This window comes from Aquila chrysaetos, chromosome 13 (assembly GCF_900496995.4).
Source record: "Aquila chrysaetos chrysaetos chromosome 13, bAquChr1.4, whole genome shotgun sequence".
NCBI classification, from domain to species: Eukaryota; Metazoa; Chordata; class Aves; order Accipitriformes; family Accipitridae; genus Aquila; species Aquila chrysaetos.
In genome coordinates this window covers 38,756,728-38,784,341 of record NC_044016.1, presented here as the reverse complement: position 1 = coordinate 38,784,341, position 27,614 = coordinate 38,756,728, and the positions used below count along the sequence as shown (strand labels likewise).

At 40.1% G+C, this 27,614-nt stretch overlaps 1 protein-coding gene across 11 annotated transcripts in view; it reads right to left on the bottom strand.

Annotated features, from left to right (window-relative positions):
* Window positions 1-27,614, bottom strand: part of DOCK5 (dedicator of cytokinesis 5) — a 130,991-nt gene that overhangs the window by 12,109 nt on the left and 91,268 nt on the right. For 10 of the 11 annotated variants that reach the window (XR_003926291.2, XR_003926292.2, XM_030034999.2 and 7 more), the window contains 26 exons: window positions 26,735-26,805; window positions 25,632-25,738; window positions 25,044-25,180; window positions 24,232-24,327; window positions 23,213-23,311; window positions 20,399-20,493; window positions 19,262-19,340; window positions 18,617-18,717; window positions 17,477-17,535; window positions 16,822-16,976; window positions 15,108-15,193; window positions 14,402-14,558; window positions 13,801-13,841; window positions 13,600-13,690; window positions 12,550-12,669; window positions 11,674-11,763; window positions 10,777-10,881; window positions 9,314-9,455; window positions 6,776-6,857; window positions 6,494-6,578; window positions 5,619-5,705; window positions 4,972-5,148; window positions 2,802-2,885; window positions 1,848-1,985; window positions 1,574-1,740; window positions 602-779 (listed from right to left, as the gene is read on the bottom strand). Coding sequence is in view for 8 of the 11 variants with exons in the window: in XM_030034999.2 (XP_029890859.1) it covers window positions 602-779; window positions 1,574-1,740; window positions 1,848-1,985; window positions 2,802-2,885; window positions 4,972-5,148; window positions 5,619-5,705; window positions 6,494-6,578; window positions 6,776-6,857; window positions 9,314-9,455; window positions 10,777-10,881; window positions 11,674-11,763; window positions 12,550-12,669; window positions 13,600-13,690; window positions 13,801-13,841; window positions 14,402-14,558; window positions 15,108-15,193; window positions 16,822-16,976; window positions 17,477-17,535; window positions 18,617-18,717; window positions 19,262-19,340; window positions 20,399-20,493; window positions 23,213-23,311; window positions 24,232-24,327; window positions 25,044-25,180; window positions 25,632-25,738; window positions 26,735-26,805 (2,829 nt within the window). In the remaining 3 variants the exon portion in view is untranslated. The remainder of the gene's footprint in view (window positions 1-601; window positions 780-1,573; window positions 1,741-1,847; window positions 1,986-2,801; window positions 2,886-4,971; window positions 5,149-5,618; window positions 5,706-6,493; window positions 6,579-6,775; window positions 6,858-9,313; window positions 9,456-10,776; window positions 10,882-11,673; window positions 11,764-12,549; window positions 12,670-13,599; window positions 13,691-13,800; window positions 13,842-14,401; window positions 14,559-15,107; window positions 15,194-16,821; window positions 16,977-17,476; window positions 17,536-18,616; window positions 18,718-19,261; window positions 19,341-20,398; window positions 20,494-23,212; window positions 23,312-24,231; window positions 24,328-25,043; window positions 25,181-25,631; window positions 25,739-26,734; window positions 26,806-27,614) is intronic. The other variant, XR_003926293.2, reaches the window with a different exon arrangement.

Below are 27,614 nucleotides of genomic sequence, written 5' to 3'. Positions count from 1 at the left end.
ATTCCTCTTTTGCAAATGATTTGCTCAAGGAGTAAACACTCCTGCCCTCACACAGGAGGTCTGGAGCAGGGTACACACTGGAAGAATCATTTTTTCAAAGTCCCAAGCTGGTGACCTAACTACCAGACCATCTCTTTTCAACTCCCCAGTCTATCAAACTGATCTTCACCTTGCAGTACATTTGATTTGTGCAGTGATGCTGACTGATAGCAGCTGAACATCTGGCTTGCCAGCTGGATTTTTGAGTGGGCTAGCAGTATCTGCTCACTCCAACAAAAACAGTACAATTCTGCATGGTGCTGAGTGCATCACGCAGTCCTCCACTCCTACAAGAAATGAGGGCACTGAGCACCTAGATGAAACACCAGTGCCTCATGCTTCCGGTTTGTACCTTAAGCCAAACTGCAGTTCGGTCTGTGACTCAAGTTTTCCAAATAAAAAAGCAAAAAGTACTCAGATGACCAAAGCTTTTGGTATTTGAACCTCTCCCACTATTTAATGAAGTTCCCAATGACAAGCATGGCTGAAAGCAAAGGAAGCACTAAAACCTCCTGCTGTGGATTTTATTATTGCCTTTTTTTTTTTTTTTTTTTTTTTTTACCATTTTGGAAGTCAGTTCCGTTTCTGGCTCCTTCTCTACAATAACCTGAGACTTGCTAATACTCCAGTCCTTCCGCTTGAGTTTGCTAATCCGGTTATCACCATCATCTTTCACAGGCAGTTCCTCAGCTCTGGAAGCTGCTGATACTCTTCTTTCCAAGAGAGGCTCCAGAATAGATCTGTGGCCCACACCAAAAGAGTGAAAAAACATGCAACATTACTCCATCAGACATTTAAAGCACTGTCTGTTAAAAAGCTGTGATCTCTTAGTTTGCATAAGAGATTATTGTGAAAAACTGAGTTATGACCATGGAATTTTCAGTGAGATTTGTGCTTCTAAGTTACCCTAGCAATTTTGAGGATTATGTCTTAGGTACAAGGTAAAGTGTGATCTACTTGCAGAGGGAGCCAGACCTGCATTTTATGCTGAACCCTGCCACCACGTCTGCTGTGTGACCTTAAGCAAGTCAGCTAGACTCCCTGTTTATCACAGATGCAAACTAGATGTACAGAGAAGTAACATCTGGAAATGTTTCCATGTGCGGCAGCTCCTTTTAATGCCATGTATGCAGCTGCAAACAGGTAAGCAGAACAAGTACTATATGACTATGCACCTCTTTGCAGACCACAAACTAAATTACCTTGTAGTATCTTACACCTCTGTTTTCCAGCATTCCTGGGAAACAGAAATAGTGTGCATCTGAAATACACTGCCTCCATCCTTCTTCAGTATCATGTAGGTAACTGCAACTCCAGAGACAGACAGTCGTGGGTTCAATTCCCAGAACTATCCCTAGCTGTGCTTCAAATTCCCTATCTGTAAAATGGAATAACAACATTGGCTTCCATTTAAAGTTTTAAATGTGTAGGTATTACTGTTACGTATGGAATAGATCTTCATTTTAAGAGTAACTAATTCCGGCAAAGGCATATCCCAACTCTTGCAAATCACATGTAAAGGCTGATTACTAACCCGTCTGAACCTGGTCTGGAAGAAGTGCTATCAGATGACGTGGAAGATGTAGAGACCACAGAAGACGCCACAGATGTGACAGAGAGCCGTCTCAGCGTGGAAGACATGATATAGGGCAACACGACAGAGCCTGACCTGCTCTGTTTCCTTTCAGTGAGGGAGGGAGGCTGCAGACAAACATGCTTGCGATAAATCATGTAACACTAACTCACTCACAAGTGGGAAAGGGAAGAGTTTGTTTAAGGCAAAACACTAAACAACCAGGTACGCTTACCAAAGTTATCACACCATACCGCTTCTCCACCTTCTTCTTCAGCTCTTTGAAACAGGCTGTCAGTCTGTCATGCAGAGGCTTCAGCTGTTCTGTCAGCTTCTCACCATGGATTCTAATCCCGTCTGCCAACAACGGCATCTGAAAGGAGGAACAAAATTAAGCTACAAAAGGACAAATCACCTGTCCTGTTCCAGGAAGGAATTTTCTATGTATGTTACACATCTCAGATACACTCAAAGGACTTAAATCAGCATGTTTTGAGTTTGCAGAGGCAAAAAAAAGCAATCATACAGTAAGGAAGCTCAGCTACTGACTCATAACTTGTGACACTGCAGTAACTTGACTGTTTGTTTGAGTTCCATGTGTTGAAGAAACACGAACACTTTCCCCATCTATAGCTATGGTTCCCTCTTCCCCACTCAGGTTCCATATCCTGCTTTGGAAAACACCATGTTTGGAAAAAAGCATGTTAAATGTTGGAGTATCACTTCTTAGCCCCCAAAGCTGTATGATTGTGAGGTAGCTTTAACTGGGCTCTGTTGTGTGGAAATATGTAAAAACTGGTCTGCAGGGATGCAATTTGCACTACAAGAAAACAGGGCAATGTTTCATTGCTATGCAGGTCAAAATAGACAACTTTCAATAGTGAGACTGACAAAACATTAGATCTGATGATTTCATGAAAAGGTAACAGATATTTTGTTACACTCATGAGGGAAAAAATCTATGCCACATTGGCAAATATTTCAGAATAACATTTCAGAGCAACACAGGCACATGGAACATTTTAGGCCACGATTTTAGAGTACAGCAGTTTCCTTAAAATACAAAACCAATTGTACACATGTCCAGATTGTTCTTATAGCATTTATCTGCATCATCCTCCAAAACAATGATGCTGGAAAAACATCTGCGCTCACACATAGTGCTTCCACTTCTTTCCCAATACAATACCTGTAGAGCAATTAGTTGCTTAAGCAGTTCAATTTTATCTTGATCTTCAGGATGTTCTTGAAGATACTTCTCTGTGAAAAAGGCCTGAAAGCAAAGAGAGAAGATGATACAGACATTACGTTGCTTTCACAGTTAACTCCGAGTGAAAGACCCCTGTGCTTTAAAAGCAATTCATTGCCATTATTCCTCATATTTAAAACAAATTTTGCTATCTCCCTGACATAAAGCTGAGGGACAAAGAACCATGGTTATTTATTGAGAACTGGGAACAAAAAGATACTTTTTTTGTCAAAAAAAACCTCAAACCAAACTGTTTTTTTCAGTGAAACAGGTAAAAAAAAAAGTTACTTAATCTGAAGGGTTTTCTTCAATTCCAATACCCTTCTCATAAAGCAGTATTGATTTGAATAACCAAGGTTATGTTACTTATCACTCAAATGTGAGTAGCAGATCTCATCTCTTGAGTTCTCATTTCAAAAAGTCTCTTTAATTTTTAGCATTCAGGGACCTACAGTACACAATGACACGCAGACAACCTCAACTGCAGAAAGGTGAACAGGGCAATTTCCTTAAGCTCTATGATTTAAGCCCTTAAGTACAACATTTTCACATGGGGCTTGTTACAAAGATTCAGTAGAAATAAAGACTGTGTTGAGATTTTTGAGTCACAGTTTGATTCAACAAAGCACCTTTAGTCTACACTTCTTATGTGTTTACCTTTAATCAACAGAATCTGGTATCGGTTTAAAGTTGAACAAACACAAGTACACTTTCCTGGACTGAAGCCTTAAAAATGTGCCAATTCACATTATGTGCTACAGTGTATTGCATTGAAATGTATCACAATTCCTGGGGAGAAGAATTTAATTTTTCTTTTTCCTAGATAAAATCCCTAGTAACTTTTCATTTGGTTTTAAAACGCGTCTCTGAACTATTTCAGCCTCTGCATATATGTCTGAGTTCTGCGTTCCATTAACTGGACTGTATGTACAAGTGTTTATAGGCCTAGTGGTATGATTCTGAAAAAGGCTGATGTCAAGAGGAGGTTAGCCTGTGAAAGGACTGCCGGGTAGGTCCCAGCGGATTTTTCTTGAAAGTGTTTAATTATTGCAAGAAGAAAGCGCATGTTAAAAACGCAGACTTTGGCTTTTGGCTACAATGAAACAATTAAAACTCAAGATTTTAGCCGCCCACAAAAGCCAAATGTTCTGTACTGATCTTCAGTTGAAATAGGAAAATATGAACCAGAAATGAGTATTTCCAGATGTGGTTACAGATACTTTTGTGTTTCCTAGTTTTAACTGCTTTCCCACTTTCGTAATTCTAAACTTTATGTCAACCTTAATTCATAAAATGGGACGATTTAGGGCCAAATTCAGCCCTGGCAAAGTATGCTGATTCCAGAGGAGTTGCAGAGTTAGACCCCCGATAAATCAGACACTCTCCCATTTAACTTTTGCACTTCATTTCATGTGACTGAAACACATCTGAGAAGAATTAAATGTGTTTTAACACCATCCATTCAATTTATGGAAATAAGCAATATTATTTTGTGCTGGGAATACCACCATTAGATACTGGGAATAAACAGCTTAAGTTAAACATCACAAAAAAAGGAGAACATACACTGTTCAACTGAAGTCAACTGAATAAACCTGGATAGGAAATACTGCTTTTTCCCTGAAATATATGCTCTTTGCTGCAAGACTCCAAAGACAGATTACCTGCTGGAAAGAGAAATCCTCATTTGCCTTACCATTCTATGTTAATACAATGGAGAAACGCTAGCTCTTTTGCTTTTCTTTGCTACTTGCACAATTCATTGGGCTGACCAAGCACCTCAATGCCCCCACGAGGTAGGATCATGTTATTATCACCACTGTAAATGAGGCCCAAAAGAGCTGGATCATTCATCTCTGCGGCAATGCACTAAACTAAAACTGAACGCTAAAGATATGGGGGGGGGGGGGTCCCCCTTGCAGTCTAGTGGAAATCTCTTATCTTTGTTCTTTTCTCCTCCTCTTTGAGCTCCAAACACACAGATACATCTACAGAACACACTATGTCTGAGTAATAGCTGACAACTGAACTTGAATCTCCCATGATTCAATCCAGGTCTTGAACATTGCAGAGGTCAACAGACTGAGCTACAGATAAATGTGAAAAAGACCTTTTCATAGTTGGTGTATCCCCCCATGACCGCTGGGTCCACAATCCCATTCAGGAGCATAGAGAGAGGATGTACAGGAAGACTCCGGTCCCAGACATGCTGTTGGACAATGTTGCTGATTTTCTCATTGGTTAGCTCCATCGTTTCTATGGCGTTCTCCAAGGGGCTGATCTCTTCCTGATGGAAAGAAGAAACAGAATAAACCTTCATTCGCCTCCACTGAATATGAAGTTAAGTAACTCCTCATATATGAACGGCAGCCCAATAGTTTCCAGCAGAGGATTTTGGAGCCCCTGTACTAACCAGCTTGCCATTCAGATATGAATGCAAGACTGATCTTACACTTTAACCTGAAGGAACAACAGTTTAGGACTTGGCTGCTGACTGCGGAATATGTTACGGAAGGAACCGCTCTCCCAAGCATTATACAGTCAACGTAGACCTTTGCTGCCTTGGGTAGAGCTGTCTGCAGAATGGCATAAAAAGACAAGCACGCTGAAGAAGATACACACTTGCTTTTATCTGAAGCAGAAGTTACTGGTGTGCCACATCCAACAGTGGAAGGACTAGTAGTCCTAATTGTTGCAAGACTCTCTACTTCATGAAAGATTGGAGGGGATGAGACCCAGCCCATATGCAGAACTCACCGTTGTAATCTGTTTGACTTCAAACCACTTGAGGATGCCTGGAAATGAATATGCTGTCGTGTAGGTTGTCCTTTCTATCCACATATTCTAGATAGAGAAGGAAAAAAATCCAAGATGTAAGGAAAATATTGGTCTTGCAATTCAATTCTCTTCTGCGGTAGAGCACAGAACCAGGCTGCCAGGACTAGCTGGCAGAACCTACACAATGATTTCACCTTCACTAACTGAGATGGAACCCGGTGTTTTTGGCAAGAAATACCACCTCTACTATTTAAATGGCATCAACATTAGCAGCAGTAGGCTGTTATCCTCCATGTGGACCACTATTAGCAGGACTGCGATTAAGGCATATTTAGCCAGAGTTATATGCGACATGCCCAACCACTACACATGAGCAACAGTACGCGTCATAGGCAGCAAGGAAACACGCTATAGCAGTACACCCAAGGCGCACTCTCCACTGCAAATCTTAAAAGTTGGCCTGAAGTTGAACTGATCCTTCGTAGTTAGAGGCTGGCCTCCTTAAGGACGGCTACATCATTCGCAATCTAGCAGACACACAGCTGTACTCTGTAGGAAGCTGTGGTTAGACAGCACAATATTTATGGATTCTACATCAAGGATTTTGAACATTTCAACTTCAGCTATAGAGCCCCTTGACATTATCACATTGGCTTGATGTAAAGATTGCAATGCGAAGTGCAGCCCTTTGTTTCTCCTACATTTTAATAGCAAAACTCCATTGCCACAGCGGACAGAAAAAAAATAGCGACAGTGTTGTTCAAAATGCCACCAACAAAATAAATAAATGCATAGAACCATTTTCTCATAGCACAGACACCCAAGCCGACTGGCATCAAAAGCAAAGTACTCACGGCAAACTCGTTGTCTGGATCTTTTTCTCCTTTCCTGACCGGTCGGGAGTGCGTGAACTGCTGTACCTCATTTGCTCTGTAGTAGCTAGAAAGAAGCAGAATAAATGGTGAGTTTTCTCACCTCCCACCCTCCTTACATAAATGTTCTTCTGTTTCCTCTCAAAAACAACCAAGTTTAAACTGGACTGTGAAACAAATTTACACAAGACACAAAGGCACTCCACCTTGTGCCTAGGCTAGTTGAGAAAAATACAGAGGAAAAGTTGAGGGAAAAGAAATTACTTTAAGATCTGCTCAGGAACAGGTTTATCTTTATAATTAGGTGGCAGGTTCATCACAGGCTTCACAATAAAGCACTGCACATCTGAGCAGCTATAGTTAAGGATGAAAAACTATGAATCCTTTTGGGAAAACAGGAGAGGGAGAGAAATACCCTTCCTGTTTTCATCAAATGTCAGACTTCTCAACAATTCCCTGTGCTCTTGTCAAGTTTGAAGAAAAAAAATACTTACTAGTTCATCAACAATCACAGGCATTATATTGCTTCTTGTAGTTTGTATGCTACTCATGAACTAAAAGCCCCAAAAGATAAGGGCTGTACAAGTACTTCCAACTATTGAAATTCCCTGGTGAAATGCTTGCGAAGCCTGGGTGCTACTGATTTCTACTCTGAGGACAGGAAAACAAGATTCTGTACTATGTTCTGTAATGGATGCATCTGTCTCTTCTCTCTCCCGCACCACCCCACAGTTATTTGTCAGATTTCTCCAGTGTAGTGAAGCTGCCCCTCCCTCCCACTTCTTAGATCAATAAAGCTAACTGAATAAAGTAGGCTGTTTTTAATCAGTGAATATCTACTTCATTGTCAGCTTTTTGCACCCGTGAACCATGATAGAAATTAAAAAAAAGAAGTTAGTAATAGCATCCCCAAGCACAACAGCTTACGATGTTGTTTCTCCAGAGTTCTGTTTTAAGGACTGTAATGAAGGCTTTACGGAAGTAAAAACCTGTATGGAAAAGTAAAGCATAAACAATTTGACCCACATTAAGAGATTATTTCTGTCAATCACCTGCCAATTGCACTCTGAAGTGGCCATGTTTTACTGCTGGGTAGGGTAGCCCCATGCATCCTTTATTTCACTGAGGGTAGTTCTAAACAGTATTTTGAAAGCAAAGGCAAGGTCATTCTGCCTGCACTGAAGAGCCAGCTGGATACCAGCCAAATCTGAACCCAAAACTGCATAGCCACATTAGATCAAGCGCTGAGCCCAAGCTAATATATTCTTTCTCTCAGGAGAGCTTATTAGCTCAGGCTCCATGCCATGCTAAGCATCCTATACAGCTTCTAGTTCAGAACTGGTGGAAGACTAGCCTGCTTAAGTGTGTTGGCATTCCCCGAGACTGCGTACAGCTCGCTTGATATCTCCTGTACACTATTATGAAACAACCAAAGGAAGAACAAGGCATTTTATCATAAGAGAGTGAGGAAACAGATTCTAAGCAAAAGTCAAAAAAAGCCTGAGACAAAGGAGGTTAAAAAAGCATGAAATAAAAACAAACTACAGAACCATCAACCCCTGCCTAACACAACAGTGATTTGGGCACTCAAACTCCTCATCTTTTCAGAAGGTGTTTGTAAGAGTCCGAGAAGAACCTGTACCAAATCCAAGCTATGCAGCTGCTCCCCTTTCTAATGGGGCTATGCCAAAGACCCGGAACCAAACACCCCCAAACTTTTGCAAGAGTTCAGATCTGTATCCAAATTTTGCAGTTCAGGTTCATCTTGAGCCAAAAACATTACAACAAACACAAACAGATGCAAAGGAAGTAGCTGAAACAAAGCAGCAATAGAAGAGGCATTTTTTGATACCAAGTTTGGTCTTGAATGAATTTTAATTTCCTATGTGGATTTAGTGCTTGGCAGGCTTATTGCAAGGGAAGCATCTGGTATCACTGCTTGAGTTGTGCCTTTGTACACAGACTTTTAAGGCCAAAATGGACCATCAGATTCTCTAGTGTGACCTGCAGAACACTGGCCTGTATAACACAGGCTAGAAGTCCAGTAACTTGGTTTTTACTGATGTACATCTTCCAGTAGCACACCTGCTATTGACTGGAAATCACAAACAAGAATCTGAAGCATCTTCACTAGGTTGCACTTAGTCATGCTTACAATTAAGAGAAAGAGGATCTTAAGCCTAGTGGCGTGCTGTAGCACACAGTTTGGAGTTCCACCAGCATAAAGAAAATATAAAATTAAAAAAAAAAAAAAAAAAAAAAAAAAAAAAAAAAAAAAAAAGAGGGCTGTTCCCCTAACAACTTTCATCAGCCTAATCACTTCACACTTCTTACAAAGTGACTTCTAGGGAAAAGAAAAAAAACAAAACCCAGCCCCTTCATAAAAGCTAGTTAACTGCAAGCAAGAAGACAGCATACTTCCACTTTCTTTATATCCTAACTTTCACTACCTGTATTTTACCTCTTTCACCTAGAAATACCGAACTGGATCACACCTATACTACAGCAGTCAGCACCACCTGCTTAAGAAGAAGGTACAAGAAATCCTGACCTGCAATCTGTTAAGGTTTCATCCCAACAGCAACTCCTTTAACTCTGACAATATCAAACTGTCTCTCTTTTTCAGTATGTTTAAGTTCACTATTGCAATTCTGCATAGTCTTATTTTCATGCCCAGTGCCTGCCTTCAAAGTCCCCCTAGAGCAGTAAGCTCCTTGCTTATTATTGTTGTTTACCAATTCTGCTACTCTAGGAAAGAGGCAGATCTTGAATGTGCCAAAACTTATTAGAACCAAAAGATACACTGTTTAGGAGAAGACTTGATCTCTTCTCCTGGAGGGGCGGTGCTGGTCATCTTCTCAGCACTAGGAAACTGGGTCAATAGCTTCAGATTGAAGTCCTCCCTTCGTTCATACTCTTTGCCACGGTAGATAAAAATTTTATTCTGTGGGTAGCAGAAGAAAAAGAGAATTAACACTAAACAAAGCAATGAGAAAGAGTTTTCCAAACATACACAGAGTAGTCTCAGAGATCTAGTTTATATGAAGGGTTGTCCCCTAGCTTAACAGACAGTCAGAACACGTGAAAGAGGAAACACAGGCTGGAGTGAGAACACAGCAACTCTCAGGAGCAAGGCCCTGCAATGGCAACCTCACATTTGTCTAGGAAATTCACTGTTCCACATACAAGTGTTATTGAACATGTTCATACTTTCTAGCACTCTAAAAACTCACACATTCAACACATGAAATCTCAGTCAGGGGACTGATTTTAAGTAAGAGAACATGTGTGCCAAAAAGTTCTTTAATGCAGGGAACTGCATGCTCCTTGCCAGACCACTTATGGTATGAGTTAACTGAGGGATCTCTCTATGCACAAAGACATGAGTTTTACCTCCGTTCCATTCCCGACTCTCTTCAGCTACCACTAACAAAATGGCCAGCTATGGCAGTTTTGCACTACGCACTTAACAATAGACCATGGGCAATTATTTTTCCAAACTGGCCACCAAGCAGTGGTGGTTTCTGGAAAGGATGGATTCAAAAACATGACCTGGAGGGGAAAGCCTTCTATGCCATCCAGTTACACAGTTCTAAGTTAACATTTTTCTTTTTCATTAAGCTTGGCTTTCATTTAAGGCCAGCAACTTCCAACAACTCCAGTCTGAAAACGTAAATGTTCCTTAATTTTAAATAATAGTCAGGAATATTTTCTAGTATGATGTACCCTGCTCATCTCACTCACTTTGGCTAGATTCTTGTATTATAGCTAGCACAGATCCAGCAATGCTTAGCAGCAATCTCAAACATGAAGCATCTTTGCATTTTAATTCTTCTGCATGGGACAGACTCTCACTAACGTGCTTGAGCATTGAAATGATCCATGTCCTGAAAATTAGGTTGATTCAGGCTGAAAAGCAATGGGATAAATTCTTTACAAGCTAAACATTTTCTAACGGCAATAATCATATTTCTGACAAAGTGTATAGGGCACAAATACAAAAGGTAGATTCTGCTTAAGTCCATATAAGAACATACCAATCATCTTGCAACACACCAACTTTATTAAAGCTGGTAATACAAAAAAAATGGTCTCTTGTCTCTTTTTATATGCCGAAATGCTTTGAAATACTTAAGCAATTTAGATCTCTCAGTGTCATTCAAAGGTAAAGGAGTTTGGCATCTGAATTTTCTTGGAAGCTCTGCAAAAGTTGTGACTTTTAGGGTACCCACCACTCCAGAACTTGAGTGCTGCAGAATTCTTACCCGGAGGAAAGAGGGGAAACCCTGACCATAGTATCCAACAGCAAAGTACTCTGGTTGAGGTCTCATTGCCTTCATAATATTCTCATAAAAAGTAGCTCGTTTTTTCTGAAAAAGAAAAAGTCACCAGCATTTTCACTTTGGAGTATTCAAGGACATTGCCAGACTGTAGCTCACACTCCCAGTGACCATTCCTGATCTATTAGTTCTCCTGTACAGAACACTTTTTACAATTGTTTTTTGATACAGTAATTCATACTTATCCATTTACTTGGTTAAATATTTGGTTTGTCTGGACCAGAATCAACTTCATTTCCTGGTTTGCAGACATGAGAACAATGCCATGTTTTTTAGGATTCCAGGAGGATACTTGAAATCCTTAACTACTGCAACACAAATTAAAAATAAATATGTTCTGAAACTGAGCAGACACAAATGGTGACAAATGTCAGAGAACTGGCAGAAATAAAACTGGGCAGATGATTCTCATACGAAAGAACATAAAGACCATCTGGTTACATCTTTAACCACTAAAAAATGTAATTCAGAACCAAGATGAGTCTACAGTTCTGTGTTCATACACGGTAGTATTACCACAGAAATAACAAGGTGATGAGATTTATGGAGCCTGAAAATAGGCCATGTAAATGTTACCTTATTTGATTAACACCAAGAATGCTAAACATCTGCACATTATATTGTCATGCTAATTACAAGGTCAAAACCACACACTTTAAAAAAAAATTATGAAAACATTCTTCTAATATTAAGCTTTACAAAACCATGGCGGTTATGTTGGTTTGTTTGTCTTTAACATAAATGTATTTTGGACTTATCTCACTCAATAATATTAATTTAAGCAGTCAGCAGCCTGCTGAAAATGGAGAAAAAAAATCTTACCAGGAGATTACCAAGTCCCTCATAATCAAAAACCTTGTTTTCATACATGTCAGCCAACTCTTTACTTAGTTGAATGGCCTTCTCCCACATCTCCATGGAGGGTGAAGGGAGGCAGGTGGGGGAAGAAGAGCACAAGCAAAATGAAAGACTCAGTTAAAAGCATTCATTACCACAGACAGGCAAACAAAAAATTCAGCTGATTTTAAATCAGGCAGTACTTTAATGCACTGCCAACTTTCCCTTAGACTCCATGCTGTACATTTTTTGCAATAATTATTATAGTCGCACAGCTCTTTTGATTTGTAGATCTGAAAGTGATTTACAAAGCAAGGTTTCTATTGTTACTCCTGATAGGGAAAACTGAGGCACAAAGAGGCAGAAGGACATGTCTAAACAGCAAACGAGAGAAGCCCAGGTGGTATTCTCCTACAGTAATACTTCATCCCCTGCATCAGGCTTCCTTGGGTTTGTCTCATTTAGCCCTGGTAGAACCATCTATCCAAAGTACAACTAACACAATTTCAGTATCAGCCAGGCAAGCCATACTTCCTGCAATGCAAAAAACCTGACAAAAGCCACTACCCAGAAGACGAAAGGAAACCACCTATAGTTTTCTCATCTACCCAGTATCTTTAACAGGGTTAGTTTTTCAGATGCTCTTCAACTAACAAGGGAATAGAAGGATTCAAATATCACCAGGACAAATACATGCCCTGCTCATGTCAGTACTGTGGTCCCTATTTAAAAGCCAGGCCTAAGCATCAAAGGCCCATTATGGAATCACAGCTGCTTTTACCCTTGAAACCAACTTCAGCCAGCTACATTCACTAAGCCAAGTATTTACCAGTGAACTGTAAGAACACTGCAGACACTCACTTTGCCCCTATCAAAGAAGGAGATAATTTCTTGGTAGAGTTTTTCCTTGAGTTCCTGTTGCGAGTAGACGTAGTAGCTATCCCTCTGCAGAAGGTGAGGGACACATGGCTTCTCGGACCACTAGAGAGGAAAAAAAAAAAAAAAGGCAAACTTGAAAGAACTGGAACATTTTCAGATTCACAAACCCTTACAGTGGACAGACTCACCTTCTGCAGGGATGCAGTCAAGACAAATCCATCATCAATAAAAAAGGAGAGCAAGGAAGTTTTGCAGTGATATAAGCTGAGTTGGCTGACTAATGTAAACTAGGAATGCACACAAAAACACTGCATCACAGCAGCACGGTTAGAATAACAAGTAGCCAGTAAGCAATAACTTCTTAAACCACTCCAGCCAGCTGCTCAGAGAAACATCTGATTATGCTCTCCCACTACACACATAAGCAGCCAGAAAGCTTCAGTTCCGTGCAAATTTTTTTCTACAGTAGAAGTTCATTTTTAAATCAGTTTAAGAATCCATCTGAACTTGTGTAATTTTTTTAGTCATATTTCAAAATCACTTTAAAATGTTAATAAAAGTTTAATTGTGTCTGCAAAACTGGTGTGATTTTGGCTTAAGGTCTTATGAGGAGACACTAACTGAATGTGTATGCTTTATTCATCTGTGGAAGACATGAAGAGGTTGACAAATCCAAATTAAGATGGCTTAGGCTAATGCATGTTACACTGTTCACACAGAAGTGGAAAAAAAACTGTACTATGACACCAAACATGGACATTTTCTCCCAGCTCACTATAGCACTCTTGTTCACCAAGAGTATGTAACAAAATGATGCTAATAACATTTTTGCTTTCATCCATTTAGCTGCTGTGCAATTTGCAAAATTGTGAAGCTCCTTAATGACCACTAAAAGCTAGGTAATGCAAAGTCACTTTAAAAAAAAAAAAAAAAAAAAAAAAAAAAAGGTGAATTGTTTATTCTGAGCTGTTTGAACTTCATTTAAAACCCGTAACCTAACAGTGGAAACTAACATTGTCTTTAGTGTAATACCTGGAGCAGCTCTGCATGGAGGAGGAGAGTGTATGCTGCCTCTGTGAAGTTCTCACAGTCTGTATGCAGGTCCCGGAGTTTATAGAGATACCTAAATAAACGAAAAGCAATTGTTACTTGATGTGAAGGACTCCTGTATCAGTGTACAGAACACCAAGAGAAATAAAGGCTTCTATACAGTTATGAAGGGAAACACGCTACCTGATATAAATGTCCTCTCGTTTCTTCTCCTTATAAAAATTCTGCCAAGAATAGAAAAAAGTCAAACTTTCATGATGTAAAGCACCATGGATTTGCATAAACATCTCTAGACAAGTAACTTATGCATCAGGTTTAGATATTTCAAAGATCTTTGCTGTCATTTTGCCTCCTTGGTGCATATGTCCCTGCAACCATTGCTTTAACATAAGGTGGGACTACTGTCACCTCTAGAAAAGGGGTAAGTCAAAGAGAGAAAGTGACTTGTCCAAAGTTATACAGGCTCTGCAGTAGAACAGGGACTTAAGCCCACACTTCTCAAACTATCAGCTAGCCATCTTTCCTGCCTGTATTTCAGGGCTTCAGATTACCATGTAGACAAGGACCAGCCATGTGACTTGATTGCACACTGTAAGTCTTTCTAAATTTTATAGTTAACAATAGCTGGTAGCCTGATTTGGGCCCATCATGAACCAGAAATGGCGTAAAGAATTACTTAAAATCCTACGGGGGGAAAAAAAAAAAAAAAAAAAAAATCCTTCAGAATCCACAAAAGCCAGGTCAGTAAAGAAGCATCCGTATCCATATCTAGCCTTCCCCTTACCAGCACATTGACAGTGCAGCTCATGCGGTTCTCCTTGCTTTCATCATGCATGATTGTCCTGTAGTCCAACAGGTTCTCTAACAGGCTGCTGACCAGCAAAGCAAACACTTCTCCGGAAGCAGACAGATATTTATGCTTCCGACAGTGCTCCAGGAGGCTGCAGATATACCCAGAGAGACAGAAGGGAACATTCAGTTATGGTTCTGAGCAGTGGTAAGTAGAACTTCAGCGTAAATTACCCAAACAGCCACTCAGCTAACAGTCAAATACATTTCCTCAACTGAGACTCTCACAGTGCCAAACAGCACACCACACCCACAGACCTGAGATACCAAAGTCAGGCAGGTCAAAGCGTGCCTTGTTGATCAAAAACCTGGGTTCTACTCTCAGTGCTAAAAGAAGGCTCCGATTTTGCTTTAACTCTCAGCTTGCTGTTGGCAAGCTTTTCCACTTACAACCCCCTTGCCGGTTTGGCACCTGCCTCTAGGGTTTCATCTGCAAGTATAGGGTAGTTCTGCAAGTTGCTGCTCCACAATAAAAGCATCATTTTAAGGCAATCGGTCTCAGAATACCTGTATAGCATTAAGATCACTGTCGACTGCACTATCTCCCTATTCACTGGAGTAATGAATTAGCATTTCTTTGCATTAGAAAAATAGCCAACTAAGCTGTAAAAAAGAGCCTCTATGTTCTTTATAAAACTTACAGTTTCTCCAGTAAAATCTTGTACTGTTCATCCCCTCGGCCACCCTCCACTTCCTGGTCCAGCTTGGTTATCAACTCATTTTCAAACTGAAAAGGCAAAACCCCACAATCAAATAGACAGCAATTCTCAAGAGTGTGGTCTGAATATCAGTAATGCTTGTGGCCAGCATTTCTGAACTGCCCCGCCATCAGACACTGGTTTTACAAGCCAAGCTAGAGGACGCTTTCATTGTTGGGAGCAGAATACAAATGGTATGAAGCCAAAATGACAAGACTGGAGCAAGGAAATACAAGTCCTCCCTGTCTCATCCTACAGTCACTGGTAAGTCATGCTCTGGGGTAATTCTTCCCCTTCTCCCCCATCCATTAGCAGTTCAGTTTTGCTAGGATGGAGAAGCATTCTAACAGCCAGCTTACGGAATGGTGATTCACTCACCCTAAAGAAACTGACCTACTACTATCAGTTAAGGGCAAGTCACAACTCTCTGGCCATCATAAACACTTCTGACTACTAATTAAAGCAACTTCTCATGATGCAAGAACCAAGTCCTGTGTGATTATCTGTCTAGCCATGAAGATATGCCCTGTTACATGCATGCAGGTCAAGTACATAGTCTCAGTTATAGCTACAGCTAGTATATAAATACCACTGGAATGGAAAATCCATGCCACACACATCCTGCTTCCTTCTACCGATTCCAAAAACCCCTGAGACCCTGGGGCCAACCACACCAAAGACTGATGACCCCAAGGGAAGAAAGATCCCATATGCACACTGAAGCTGGGGTCTAAGCTGGTGTGAGGATGGTGCTTAGGGAGATGCACATCACATTTGACAACAGTCTGAAATGCCAAGGTTGCTGCCTTTTGGATGGATGGCTCCTACCCATCTCCAGGGAGAAGACTGTCTACAGCATAACTACAGTGTCCCCTGCCTGCCAGTTCAGATGTTTATGTCTGATATCCCCAGAGGAAAGCTGGAAGAATATGTCCTTAGAAACTGCAGTGAAAACTTAACCTCAGGGCAAAAGCAAAGCTCCTCTTTTCCTGCCTTACTTTCTAGTGCTTTCTCAGTAGCAATAGAAGGTAACTTCTGGAAAAATCAGCACAGGTTTGGAACTCGGGGATCTGGGTCCTGTTTCCTGCTCTGTCCTTTTACTTGTGTAGCCTCAAGCAAATTGTGTCTGTCCTTTGTATCAGTGTTCTCCTTTCCATAATGGTGGCATCAGTATTCACAAATGTGTTGTCAAATTTGAAGTTAATGAGGTATTAGTCAGTATGTAAGCAACTACATAATCCTAACACTTGACTGTCCAGCAATTTTCTTTATAGTAACTTACATTTACAGCCAAAGATCTGTCTTGGGGGAATTTTTATTGTTATTATAAATGTAAATAGACATCACTTTTTAGAGTACTCTCTTAGGGTCTCCAATTTGCTTCACAATTTAGATGTGGATATTCACACACCTGCAAATCCAGAAGGTATGAAAATAGAGGAATTCATTGATTATCAAAGTCACGCAAAGGCACAGTCAGGGACAGAACTGAAGAGTCCTGACTCCTACAAACCACTTAACAATAACTTCCCAAAGTGTCTGGCACAATGCTTGTTTTGTTTGGGGTTTTCTGTTTGTTTTGTTTTTATGTTCTCTTCTCCTTCTTGCCCCATGCATATTGCAGAACATCTGTACTGAAGACACCAGGCTCCCTTACCATATGGAAGTTTCTGTTCCCACTGAAGTTAAACTCGCACTGCATCATATCAAAGAAGATGGGAATGGTAGCTTTCCGCAGCTCAGGTTCTGGGACCAGGGTTACCTCCAGGATTGGGCCTACCATTGCTGGAATGAATTTTATTTTGTGGGGACCTGCAAGAAAGTAAAAGTCAGATATGTCCTAATGGCAGGATTTGGATATCCAAATGTTTAAGCACATTATTCATATAAAGTTAAGACCATAAAACACAGACATTCTGCTTAGAATGCGTATTTTATGTGGATAATGGCTACTTAAGATAGAATTAACACGTTACAGCTCCGAAATTCAGGAATAGTCCAAGAAAATAATTGAACTAAATTGCATGCAATGTTGCAAATCACAAAGGCTCTCTGAAAAATTCTACTCTTGACCTTCATATGCCAGAACATCCTTTATAAGGAATCTAAGAAATTATCTCAGCAGCTGACTTGAGAGAAGATCAGCTTTTGCAAGCTATTCACAGGAAAAGGAAAAGAGATTTTGTGCCCTGAAACAGCTGAACCTTAAGTGTATTTCCCCACGTTAAACATAGCAGCTTTTATAAAGAAATAAAAGATTTGAAACTCAGCTTGAGAGCTTGAATAAAGATAATTCTTTAGCTGGAACTCACCCAGGTTATACCACATATCCCTTATTTTGAAGCCAATTTCTTTCCTCATGTCACCATACCTAGAAAAAAGAAAGAAAAAGATGAAAAAGGCTTATGCATTGAAATTACCTTTGCAAAGTTGCTGAAGAAATTTAATGGCAAACCCACAAATACTACTACCCTCTCCTTAAAAAAAACACCACACACAAACCTAAATATGCTGGGCATTTATACCAAGGGGTCTCACAGACTATATTCCCTACTAAGGGTCTACCAAGAAGTTCCTCAATATTACATACCTTTTGTTAGATGTTCACCTCATCTTTTTTCTTTCTTACCCTGCCCAGCATCAATGCTCAGTGCACAGAGGAAGAGAATGGCCATGTGCCATTATGACAGAAGACTGCAGACTCCCTGAGAGCAGATTAAAGCTGCAGCCCTGCTGCTTCATGCTATCCTACCCAGAATTTTTTTGTATTTGGTGTTTTTCCCTAAAGCTTTAACCGCTGACATCGAGAAAATGCATGAATATTTAATTACCAGGCTTCTTAAAGCTCTCGCTATTGCAGAAAAAAGATGGCAAACATTAACTAGGTACGCCCTAACAAAATTCTATGTCAAGATCTACAGAGATATTTAGGCACTTGATTCCAGCTAAATGCAGAAGTCAAAGCTGCTCAGTGTCTTTGTGAATTTGGCCAAGTTACTAAAAATTACTACCTCTGGGTTGATGAATGCCTCTGAAGTGCTCTTGCTTTCAAAACAGAAAAAGCAAAGAGAGGGGACTAAAAAGTTGCAGGGCTTTAAGCATTCTTGCTTACCTACCTTATGTAATGGCTGAAGAATTGCATCAGGTGCAATTGCTTTTGGAACTATGGCAAGCCTTCTATTACAGACCTTACAGTGGAAAGAATCTTTTGGCAAGATGCTTAAGTTCAGCTCAAACAACTCAGGATCTGTCTGACCAGACTTAGACATCCACAGTGTAAAGACCTGACATCTGTCCTAGTCAGCTCTCCTCCCTTTATCATCATTCATTAATCAAGCACTTCCATGGCATGCTTCATCTCATTCTAAGATTGTATGGGGTATGTCTGGAACAGTACAAATGAAGCTTCTTAAAAGCAAAAAGGCCTGGCAACTTTTTAAATGTAAACTCACTTCTTGATAATTTTGTTGCGTTTGGCTTGTGAGAAGGTCTCCAGCTGGAGGGATTCATGAGTGAGAAAGGCCACTGCCAAATGGAAATAGTTATTCCAGAGCTGTGGAAGAGAAACAAGTCTAAAATAGGAGAAGACAAAGGAAAAGCAACAACCAGCACAATAGAGCTACTACCCAAATGCTGCAGTCTTCCAGGTAAGTGTTAATGAGGAACCATACTAAGAGTGAGCTGGTAGATAAGTCTGTGCTCTCAGCCATAGCAGGCAAGCCAGAAACATACAGCAGGTTAAAATTTCTCCCTCTTTTTAGCTTGTACTTTCCAACTAAAGCAAGTGACAGTGGGTACACCCATGCAGCATTTTGTTCTTAACTAGTCAAGCACAAATCAGCTATAGTCAGCATGCTGCTCAACTTGACCTTGTAAAGCCTGCAACAGTTGTATTTGCTTGCAATTTATTGCTGCATTAACCACAGTTCTGTAATTCAGAACTGCTTTGCATTCTGCTGCTTTTCTGTAAAAGTCTATGGACATTTTCCACAGGCATGCTCCATATCAACAGATCTGTTAACAGTGGGATTTGTTTGTTCATCCTGCCTTTCAGGACTGGTGTCCGTAAGAAAATCTAGAAACAATGGAACTATTACCTGGAGTTCAAAATTTGCTTGATCCAGAAAGAAACGGTTGAGTACAGAGGTAAATTGGTTCACTGCCCGAAGGAAAACCCTGGAAGAGATGAAAACATCAAATAAAAGGTAGCTCTTGAAAAAATAAGATTGCAGTTCTGCGTTTACGACTCGTACATCTAAGCTCTGGAGACAAGAATAGATGCTCCCAAACAAGAGGTATTCCTCTAGAATGCTATTTCACCTCTTTCCCAGTAGAGGGACATTCAGGTAAACTTACTCCTCTTTCTGAACAAAAGAAACCTTGACTGGAGGCAGATGAAAAGCAAAACACTTTTTGGGCAATCCAATCTCTTTGACAGTGCAGTGCCATTCCAGATGGTAGCTTCTCTTAAGTTTAGCCTATCCTCATCACTGAAGCACTCAAATAACTTCATGTCCTTCTTCACACTGCACCCCTACGACACAGTGGAGCTACGCTGCCTCCATTTTGAAGATGACTTGCATGACTGTGCTATGCAAACAGGAATTACGTGCTTGTTGTTTCTTCATTCTTTCCCCACTTCTGTTGATACTGCCTGTGGGAACATCCAACTCACAGGCATACAGGCCCTGCTGCATCGTGGATAGCAGGTTTTGGCCATGCTTTGCTACCTAGCACAGTAGACAGCGAGCCAAAGCCATTCAAATTGTACAGACTTAGCAGGAGAGACTTGACTCACACAAGGCCAAACAAAGTCCACAGCAGAGCAGAAGAGAACCTGGGTAGCTGTAGTTTACAGGCCAGCAAACTAAACCCTAGGCCACACTTATGTCCAACTAGCTTTAGGTTTGCCATGTAATTCCCCTCAAACTGAAACCAAAAAGGCTTCTCTGATTTATGTTGCACTCTCCAGCAGTTAAGTGACTGGATGAAAGACTGCATGGTTTTGATTGTGTGCCTTTGACCAGGAGAAGAAAGATTTCCAGTTCCATCAGCAGAAATGCGCGGGCACTACAATTTACTGAAATTCAATTTAAATCACCCTGAAACTCTAAAAGAAAATAAGCCTATGTAACTCTGGTGATTTGCAAGCCTGTTTGTGTGAGTCACCCTCCTTTCAGAATCAGAAAGGCTCCAAAGCAGTAGCAAGACTTATAATAGCAGCAACTATATACCTGCTCTGCATCATATTCATGACCATCCAGTCAGTTGCATAGACATTTTTTCCAATCAGATCCTTAAACATAATGAATGTTTCCATCAGGAAGTCCTGTTGGAAAAATAAAAACCATAGCTCATCAAGTTCAGTATGGTAGTCTTTTATCCGCACAAAAATGTAGGGAAATGCAAATGTTTGCAATTGCATTGATTAACAACTGCATTGAATAGCAATCAATACACTGTCCCTCCTAAGAAGGATCTCTTATTGTGTGGGTATATTCCAATAACTAAATTATTTCTGACATCTCATCCATTCAACTACAGAAGGAGAAATAATTCCACAGAACATGTTGATCTGTTTAATTAAATCAGTCTTTACTGTTTTGAATTAAGCTGTGTTGTAGGGAGCTCTGGTGCACAAGCTGGATTAAAAAGTAAAACCAATATTCAAGCACTTGTTTCCAAATGTCTGAATGATGACAGTGTAACAGCCCTATGCAGTATCTTCTAAAAAGATGGAAATTATAATGTATTTTCACTTCCTCAATTAGTTAAGTCTTTTCTGGTCCAGTTTAAGAAGGATAATTAAAAAGAGGTAGTGAACATGCCGTCGCAGACACATGGTTTAGAACATTACGGTAGAAAAGACACTTTTTGCGCAAACACTCAACTGCTCCAAACAAAGCTATATCACACCTTAAGACTTGGACAACGCAAGGTTGAATTGTAGAATAAGAAAAAAGGAAAAGGAAAAAGAAGAGAGATGAGAAAAAGAAGGTAGTATCAAGAATATTGATTTCTATATTGTGGTCTCTACAGATATAAATGCTACCTATGAGCATTTAAATGGATTCTATTCTCTACAAAGACAGCACATTAGCATTCAAAAATGAGAGGGACACAAAGAAGGTCACATGAGAAATCACCACCTTGCAAAGATCACCAGCAAAAAAAATTCTGTTGAGCTGAACAGCTTGCTCTCAAGAATTGGCAAGCGACATCGATGTAGAGAGAAATGGGCATTTGGTGCTGCCTCAGTAAAAATCTTTTAGGCATTATTAAATCCGAGCTTGATGGAAAGGTTTGGACTTGACAAGGGGCACCTTGAAGATAGGAATTAACCTACAACAGTGTTCAACCAACCAATTAATGGTGCAATGCCAGGGCTGAAAATACCAAAGCAAATAAAAACCAACAATAAACAATAAATAAAAACAATTATTGCAGTAAACCAAAATGCAACATTCTATTGGTGTTAACAACTACTATACCACCACCTATGTGGGCTTGCTTCTGTAGATTTAAGGATTTGTAAAAATTAAATTACAAATTGGTATTTTCAATCAGTATTTGTTTAAATGATATGCAGGTAGTTCTAATGATTACATAATTCACCCTCTTGATATGTCTTTGTGTAGAAGCTTTATGTATACACAGAGAAATACAAAAGAAATATTCTCCTATTTGAGTCAGAAGATGCAGAACTACATGGTAAAACAACACATCTTCAACTTGCAAGCTGAGCTTCAATCTGAAGTTTACATTTCAGGGAAGCTTTTAAGCACCTGTTTAACCTTACCTTGAACTAAAGTTATGATGGTCTCCTACAAGCTCAACTGCTCTTGAGGAAAAAGAAAAAAATTCTGAATTGAGGCCCACTCAACATAAAATTTGTTTCAATTCTGCCTTGAATCCACCTTTTTCTGAAATCCATCAGATTTATCTTCCTAGCACCCTTCTTCCTCAGACACAGTATTTCTACATAACCCTGCTGAAAACCTTTTCACTCATGTACTTGATGAACACGAGCAGAATTTCTGAATCTACTTGATTTTGTCTCTTCTTCCTTCACAAAAAAATATCGGTAATAGAAAAAGTAATTCTAAAACTAGACAATGAGTGCTCTCTATAGACAATGCAGCTGAGTCGCCTTTTAGATGCAGAAGTGACAGAAATGTGTGCGTCCTGTAGGGGGCTATGTTGCTCAACAGATTGCAAGCAATTCCAACTGCACAGGGAAAAAGAGATCACCTTGCCATCCAAAATTAATTACAAACACCTTCTTGTGGGTTTTGATCTAGCTTTTACAGGAAGAACACAACTCCAGGCTCTTCCCCAGCCAGTATTTAAATAAGCAAGCACTTCTAAGTTGCAAAATGAGGAGTGTGGGGACAAAAAAGCCAGAACAGTTGCCATGTCATGCTTCAGAGACTTGCACAAATAGTGGTTATGGTTCTGACTTGTTCTGGGCAGTTTGGAGAAAAATCTGGACACAGCTGTTAATTCTAAGGGCACGAAAAAAACCCCAACCTAATGTTTCACCTGGTTTCATATTGAAAGTCTTAAGGGACGTGAATTGTACACAGTTTTTAACATGGAGGGAACTATTGCATTGCTGCCCACTGAAGCAAGACTAAAGCATTTAATTAAACTCTAGAGGAGGGGAAAGAATGAGATAAAGAGAACATGATCACAAAGAGATACAGTGAGAGCAAGAGAGGGGAAAATGCTTTTCCTTTTCATCTTCATTCACTCTTCTGGCTCCTGACTTTTTACTTGCACAGACTTAAACACTCATTAAACATGTTTTTACTCAATGCTACAAATGCTATTCTCGGGCATTACTGAGTCAGCAACATCCACTGTGTATACCCAGCAGGGGTGATGTGAATATATCCCCAGTGGCTGTGGCATTAGGTGCCCATAAGTCATTGCTGATGAATGCCGTATAATCACTCCAAACTGAATACAGTAACTTGAAATGACCTTTCAGAAGCAGAGTGTAATTCTTTATGGACCGAGCTAATCCCCCAGCCAGGCTGACTTACAATAATGTCCTGCCTGGTTTTGAAAGTATTGATGTAATGGTTGTAATGGAAATCATCCATCTGCCTCAGAATGGCTGTCATGCAGGCCACAAAAATACCCTAGAATAGGAAAAACAAAACATTTGATTATTTTCCTCTATTAAGCACTGTAAGTTCGACGTGTGGCATACGCTTTCAGAGTTCCGCCTCATCAAGTATCACCGATCACAATTCTGCTTTATCTATGTCCTGACATCAGTCTGTGTGACTGTTTAGTCTTCTACCCCAAACCACTCAAGACTTCCTAAATTTCAAGTATGAAGTCTGGCTATAGCTTGTTTTCCCCAGGGATCACAGTTTGCAAGAAAAACCCATCTTCCAAACATTGGAATATAGATCTGTATATGAACCACTTCACCCTACCTTAAGGGTCTTTTCCAACCTATACGATTCTATGATTTTCAGATTTACTATGGCCAACTGTAATTCTCACAGCTGACATATTGGTAGTAGCATTAACTTGACCTTAGAGTTACAAAAAATAAGATACTGCTATATACGCCCAGGTCTTGATTTTTCCATCTTTCCGTACCTGAAGTACAGGGCAAATTAAAACATACCAACTTGCTTACACCTTCTAAGATGCCACGCAGTAGTCAGAACTACCCTTTAAAGATGCCTCACCCTTCAGCATTTAAACCTATTCAGCTAAGGTGACAAAAGAGCATTTTTTTCACCAAAGACTCCTTGTGTATTAGAAACTGCACTGAAACCAAATTCTCCGTGCACAATGGCCCAAAGGAACTTGAAATCACAGCCAACTGTGACTCAGTTCAAACTGCTGCTGGAGTAGGACGATTTGTATCCTAATACCTGGTCTCAGAAAACCACCAAAAGCCATGTTTTAGTGGCACAGAAGCCCTGCAGGAAACGGAAAGATGACTTCATAAACCACTGCTACACACTGAAATCTCCCAGGAGAATAAATTCCACTATAACAAATGGCAAAGTAATAACTGAAGCAAGTAAAAGGCTCTCACAATGTGTGGAGACTGTCTGCTCATTCCAATCACTGTGCGGTTTATTCTCCTTAGCAGGCGTTCCATGATCAGCTGGATGTGGACAGCAGTGGGCCCCTGGGGATATTCAATAATGAAAATTTGAGACAATTCTTAATGTATACTGTTCTATAGAGTGCTCCCTGTGTGGGAGGACTGCCCTGACAGTGGTTAATTGTAATTAGAGGATGCAAAAAAGGAGATTTAAAACACATGAGCAATCGATTCAAATACTGTAGGTATACACTTGGTGGAGAGCTAACGTAATTCATCTATACCAGCTTCATTAGTTCATCCTGGTATAGCTAAACCAAAGCTGGTGCTTTGATTCAGCTTTGTTTTCCCTGAACAGTTCTTCAGCTCAAACTATTCTTTTCACAGCAACTTAGAATCAATTTCCATGACTAATGTGGTGAGTAACTGTATTCTCCTGACTGAATAATGATCATTGTCCCTACTTCATAGCAGAGAAAACGAGAAACCAAATACTTTTATGACTTGCTCCCAATAATTCAACAAGCCACCAATGTAGCTGGGAATAACATTTTGGTCCCTGGAAAGAAAAGTAATTGCTTTTTGTACTGTAGTGATAACCGCTAATTCAAACCTTCATGGCTCCTTTTTAGACACAGCTACTCTATGTGCAGAGAGATTCAAAGAACCATGCAGCAATGCATTTCTGTAAACATCAGAACTTTGTAATTCTTTAAAGCATAAGTTGAGAACATTTCTTTGCCATAACTTCTCAAAAGAAGAATTAACCTTAATTTGCACCCTTGACAGTTCATGCTCACCACATCTTTCCGATCCAGGACTTCAAGCACATTGCTAAGTAGCTGTGAGCAGGCTTCGTGGTCAGGCTTGTTTGAATTGTCATCCAACTGGCCACTTAGCTGATCTATTAGCAGTGGCAGAAGAGCATCTCTGCATTCTAAAAAAATGAAACAGAGCACCACACCTTATTGGTCTCAGGAAGTTCTTCAGCATTCAGTATACATGGATACCACACAGTAGCCTTCTGCTCATAACTTTATCTTGGACACCAAAACATGCTTAAATCCACTTAAGTTACCACTAACAGACTAGAGACAGTCATAAATAACCTGTAATTATACATATTGCATCAAACAGTGCACTCTCACCTTCTGCCTCTTTCTAAATCAACAGACTGGATCAGGATCCTACAGCATTAGGCATTGTATAAAGACTGAACAGCAAAAAAAGTTTCAGTTGTTCCATGGCAAGGAATATTTCTAAAGATGGATTTAATGGTAGACTACCACTGATGACTGACATAAAGGGCTTGTGAACTTGAAAGACATTTTTGTTTTTAAGGGTGCGTGGCCCCATGCAGAACCCAGGGACTTCAATTTGCTACTTACCAGACTGTTTAAACAGATCACTCTCAACTATCTTGGTCATGCAGTTTAGCTTCTGTCGAACTAACTGGTTGTCAGGAATACTTTGGATAAACTTGCTGAAGAGGACACTAATGTGCAAAACACAAAGTAAGCAGATGGTCAGCATTTTCACCCAATGTGATTCCATCCTACACTTACACTGTCCTGCACCTGGGCAAGTCAAGCAGTTTTGTCACTATGTGGACACGTTACCCGCAAGTGGTCTCCATGCAAATTCCTATGGAGCCCTAACTTATTTTCAAGAAACTTAGCAGAGGACTTTTAGTAAAACTGAACAGTATTCAGAAACTGCAGGCTTAAGCCTCTTAAAATGAAGCTTGCATCCCAAGACACACTAGATATATCACAAAAGCTTATAAATAGGCAGTACTCTCTGCCCTCCAGTGCCAGCATAAGATAATTGTACTTACTTTCATACAAAATGAAAGCAGAATTTTGCAAAGCTTCAGCAGACCACTGCTGAAACTTGAAACACAGCTATAAACAACAGCAAGAACACATCCTTCCAGATGCCCCTTTCATCAAGAGTGATGACTCATTTCAATCTGAGATTCCATTAAATTAAATTCCATGTACATTTGCTGTCTGTCTACTGTTTACGAGCAAATTATTTGTGTCAGAACAAGGAAGCATGGTTGGGAGGTTCTGGGCAAAGCTATGAACACCAAAGAACAGAAATCCATACAGTGTTGTGAATTTCCCGAATAAATAAAACTTTCATTTTCCCAACCAAGGCTGTGCCTTTGCCACACATTTTGGTTCACCTCAGAAGCAATCACTAAGAATTGGTGGAAACTTGCACAACGTTTCAACATATCACTCCCCAGTCCTCAAATTTTGGTTTTCAGTAAAATCTCGAAGTGCCTCAGAAAGCACAGTTGAGATGCATAGACTCCTTTGAACTAAACTAACTTCCTTTAAAGCCCTGCAAGTGCTTCCTCAAATTCATACACAGTATGTGCACCATCATGTCATAATCAGAGTGGCTGTTTTTAGGGAAGTTTCCAAAATTCTTCCCAACAGACAAGCTGGGTTTAGAGGACAAACAAACTTAATACGGTTACCTGAGCTCAACAGGGTCAAATACCAGTTTGACATCATTTATGATGCTTGGCAAATACTTTAAAGCTGCACCCTGCAAGAAAAAAACCAAGGACATGAAACACACATGGAAACCAAGTTAGACTAGCTAGTTCATTCTGTAAGGGTGTAAAGTCTCAACAACAATGCGCATAGCTAACATGGCAAATCTAGTCTTTGCAAGAGCAAATATGTGGACACTTGTAGACAACTGTCTTAAGTTCAAATTTATGCATCCAAAGAGCCTCCAGCAACCACACATCTGCAGTGCAGAGTGTAAAAGGTGAAGGAGGAAGGATTTGTAGCCAAGTTCTTTAGTTTTTGCAAACATCCTGCAGTTCCAGGGGTTAAGCTGCTTATAGCCTGACATGAAAAGCACTAGTCAGTTAAATTGACTCAGTGTTCTGCATACTTTAGCATGTCCACATACACAGTAATAAGTTATCTAGGTAGTAGTATGGCTTTCATAAAAGTAGCATCCAGACAACTAGGTGCAACAGCAACTAAAGGTCTCTTTGTGAAGTTCTATGGCTGCTGCCAGCAGGTACGCTGACTGCATGAGAATCAAAGTTGGGGTTTAAATCAACCAAGTGCTAATTAAAAGTTTAGACTCAATCTTTCCTCCAAACAGAGAAAAGCATGTTGGCTAGAAGAACTGAAATAATGCAAGCAATCTAAAGGCCTCATTGCCCGTAGCAAGTTAGCAGCCTCATTGCATGGCTGCTCCGCAAATCCTCAGAGCATAAACAGAAGGTTCGTAATCCAGTTGACAACAGAAAAACAAGGAAGTATAAAATTTAAGATACATTTAGAAGCCATGTTTCTTCATTACTTTCATTCCCAGCATTACACTGATTTTTGCAG